Here is a 3,746-nt window from a genome sequence, read left to right on the forward strand (position 1 = left end):
CCTTTTGTGTTAACAGAACAGTATTATCACAGCTAAAAAATTTCCTAATATCATTCAAGGACAACTCTGTGTCCAAACTTCTTAAGTTTTCCCCAAACTTTCCGCTTTGTTTCATTTTTACAAATTTTCTTGTGACAGAATTTTTGCTAGGTAGCACAGGTTAGCCTAGAACTAAGTAGTAGCCCAGGTTGGCTTCACCCTTCTTGGCAATCCTCTTCTGCTTCCCAACTGCTGTGATGATAACCATGAGCCACCACATCAAGCTTGTTTTGCTTTTTTGAGAGAGGGTCTTGTTTCATAGCTGGAAACATCCTGACAGCCTCTGAAGTACTGGTACTACGTGTTCGTCCTCATAGCTGAATTTTGAATGTTTCTTCAAACTGTTCTTATATCAAGGATCAGTAGAAGTTTGCATTTGGTTTTTACCTATATAACTCTGTCCCCTTCTTCACAATATTGGCTTCGTAAAAGAACAAGTCCTGAATATCTTATGGAAAGTTCTTTTATATTTGTTTACAACTTTGACATTTATGTGTCCAGTGCTTTTGACATGTTCATCTCAGAATGAGCACATGAAAATATCATCAGAGTAAATAAGAAGTTAGTTTCAGAGTAGTAATCTCAGTTGTAGGACTCTGTCATGAGATGTAACTCCCTCCAAACAATAAAGCTAGGATATACACATTTATATGTTACTATTTAAATAACCACAATATTTACAACAACTAAAAAAGTTATATGCCTAAGCAATAGAAGATAAAGAAACAAACTATCAAAGAGTGTTACATGGTCATTAATATGTTATATTATGATTGTAGACAGATACAGTGTAGACAATAGTAGAATGAAAAACTGTTCAAATAATATCATCCCATTTCTTAAGTATACATTATAATTACAGAAAATATTAAAAGGCCTATAAAACGTTGGTGACAGTTTGCATATGAATGATGATTGCTTTTTAATTTTTTATACTTATGCTTTCCAAAAGTTCATGATGTGTACACTTTGTAACAAGAATATATTTAAGTATATTTTTACTTTGTTCCTGAGACTATAACTCTGACTTTGCCCATGTGGGACATAAATTCTATCTCTAAGCTATACATGTGCCTGAAAATACAAGACTGTATTGTCAGGAATCATTTCTAAAAATACCTTTTAAAAAGTTTTTTATTATTAATGGGGTGATCTCTGCTTCACTGTTCCATCATTCATGCATTCATATGACCACAGACTTTGCTCTTTCTCCTAATTCTTTGTTTATTTTTATATCTAGAGCCACATGCAGCCTACATTGTCAGAAACCCTTCTAGCTCACCATCATTGTACACGGTCCCCTCATAGTCTTTCTCATAAAAGACACCGTGGGGCTGCATGCTGAATGGCTTGGACGCACGGTTGTAGAAGACTACCTGGATGGTATCACCTACTTCAGCCCTTATCACTGGTCCTGGAAAAATAAGAAAATAGAGACCATGAGAATGAAAACAAAGATGAAGGATGGAAACAAAAGGGTAGGGTGAAAAAAACAATGTAATGGAATAAACACAAGATAGAGAATATTTCCCTTTTAAAATAATCTATTTTAAGCATCATGGTATTTATAATAATAAAAGCACTATTAAATCTATTATCTCTGGTGATTGTCACATATTACTCTAAGGTATAATAGGAGGGCTTATTACCTCCATTTTACAGATGAAATCATTGCAGGGAAGAAGCGTTAGCCTATAAAAATTCAAATAGCAATTACAGAGCCAGAACTTAAGGTCATGGCTTTGTTCTACACTACAGTCAGATCCAATTTGATTAGTCCTGAATTTATTCTCTGTTCTCCCATATTTCCTAGGAGGTTCCATCTAAGGTCTGAGCTCACCAATATCTTAACCAAGTTCTAAGCAAAGAGAATACAGACCTGAAAGTAGGTAGTCTAGGCCAAACTTCTGGACTTCCGTGTACTTTGCTATTTATTATCACTTCCAACCTGCCTGGGGTCACTTTCAAGAATATCAAACAATAGCCTGACTGTTTAAACTGACTCTATTCCAAGGTTAAACCTTCTAGCTTGGTTTTCTAGCTCAATTTCCACACAGTTTTCATAACTGAACAGCTGGGTATATATACAGAAAACTGGCCAGCAAAACTCCTTCCCACACACCAATACCTCTCTTCTTTAGGGACGACCTTTTTTTCCTTACAGTTCCCAGTCCAACAAATGTAGCACCCATTTTTTCCTTTTCAATCCAGAATCAACTGCACACAAATGTCCCTGGAATATTATATTATTTCCAATTTTTTTCCCACCCAATCTCTTTGATTTCTTGGTTACATGAAGTGATTAAATCACATCTGACCTTCATATACTGTATTAATTCTGTGCTTTGTACCGTCTAGATAGAGTCTCAACGATCATACAGCAAGTCTAGTTCTTTATTGATAATAATAACGAATATGTCTCTATGTAGTACTAGTATTCTTCTGGCTCTAGACTCTCAGGATTCTGGATAGTCCTACTACCTTTATATAGTTCCTCAAGAATACCTCTACAGAGGCAATTCACAGAGTATAATCTGTTCCACAGTGGTAATAGAGGATGTTACCAAAATATTTTATTGCTGAAAGTTTGAGAAATGATGTATAATTTTCATTTCCATCTTGAACATCTGTCATAAACAAAAATAATGTAATGTTGCAGAAGTCTCACAGAAAAAAAAATCTATTTGACTATGATTAAAACATATTGTTTTTTAAATGTACTCAAATATGGGACACGTTTTACAAACATTTATTTCTTGGGACTCAACTTGGGAGATATTTTTCCACGGTCTTCACTTGTGTCACCACCAGGCTCATGCTATAAGTTCTCCTCACTTCTTCTTGTCTCAGTTCATCAAGTCTTAGAGTTAAAGATTCCTCACCCAATATTCCAAGATGTGTTTCTTCCTCTTGATGTACCCTTTCCTGGAATGTCTCATCTTGGAAGGCTTCATATCGAACTTTCCAGTAAGTACCTCCGATTCGGCTAGAGCTCTTCTGGAAGTACTTATCTGGGCCACTGACATGTAAGAGGAGAAATGTTATATTATGAACTCAGTGAGTATCAAATAGACTCCCACCTCATCTTCCAGCACACAAACTTCTAGATCCTCTTGAACCACCTAGATAAATTCCGAGCAGTAAAGGCACCTTCTCTGGTGACAGCACTATTAAGTGGTATACAGCTTCTGTTTGAACGTTTCCAAAGACAAAGACCTTATTTTCAGAGAAATTACTATAGTATATAATAATCGGACTTGTTATTTATAAGAAAGGTGAACTGTGACTGCTTCTAAGTTCCATATCTTGAGACTGGTTCAGTTCTCCAGAGTTACACAGACTGCATCTGTTCTTTTACTTTCCTTCATCTTTTTTTTTTATGTTCACTTTTTCCCCTTTGGAGTCCACTGATTATCAAGAAAACGTAAGAAATGCAACAAAATATTCATCAGTATGGCTATAGGACAGGATCATTTCAGGTTCCCTATCCTCCTCTGCCCCAGGAACTAACTGGGGACCTCGCCTTGGGCACCTGGAAGCCCCTCTAGGTCCAAGTCTCTTCCCAACCCTAAGATGACTCCTTAATTAAGATATGTGCTTCCCTGCTCCCCTATCCAACCTTCCTGTATCCCAATCATCCCGTTGCCCCAAGTTCTTCCCATCCTACCCTTCTCACTTTTTTCTCCCCATCTCCCCTTACCCCCCTC

The 3,746-nt window shown here is 36.7% G+C and overlaps 1 protein-coding gene across 10 annotated transcripts in view; it reads right to left on the minus strand.

Moving 5' to 3' along the window:
* The window catches only part of Heph (hephaestin), an 84,561-nt gene that overhangs the window by 54,983 nt on the left and 25,832 nt on the right, over positions 1 to 3,746 (minus strand). For all 10 annotated transcript variants that reach the window (XM_026784871.1, XM_026784870.1, XM_026784875.1 and 7 more), the window contains 2 exons: positions 2,922 to 3,058; positions 1,322 to 1,453 (listed from right to left, as the gene is read on the minus strand). In XM_026784871.1, coding sequence (XP_026640672.1) covers positions 1,322 to 1,453; positions 2,922 to 3,058 — 269 coding nt within the window. The remainder of the gene's footprint in view (positions 1 to 1,321; positions 1,454 to 2,921; positions 3,059 to 3,746) is intronic.

This window comes from Microtus ochrogaster, chromosome X (assembly GCF_000317375.1).
Source record: "Microtus ochrogaster isolate Prairie Vole_2 chromosome X, MicOch1.0, whole genome shotgun sequence".
Classification (NCBI taxonomy): Eukaryota; Metazoa; Chordata; class Mammalia; order Rodentia; family Cricetidae; genus Microtus; species Microtus ochrogaster.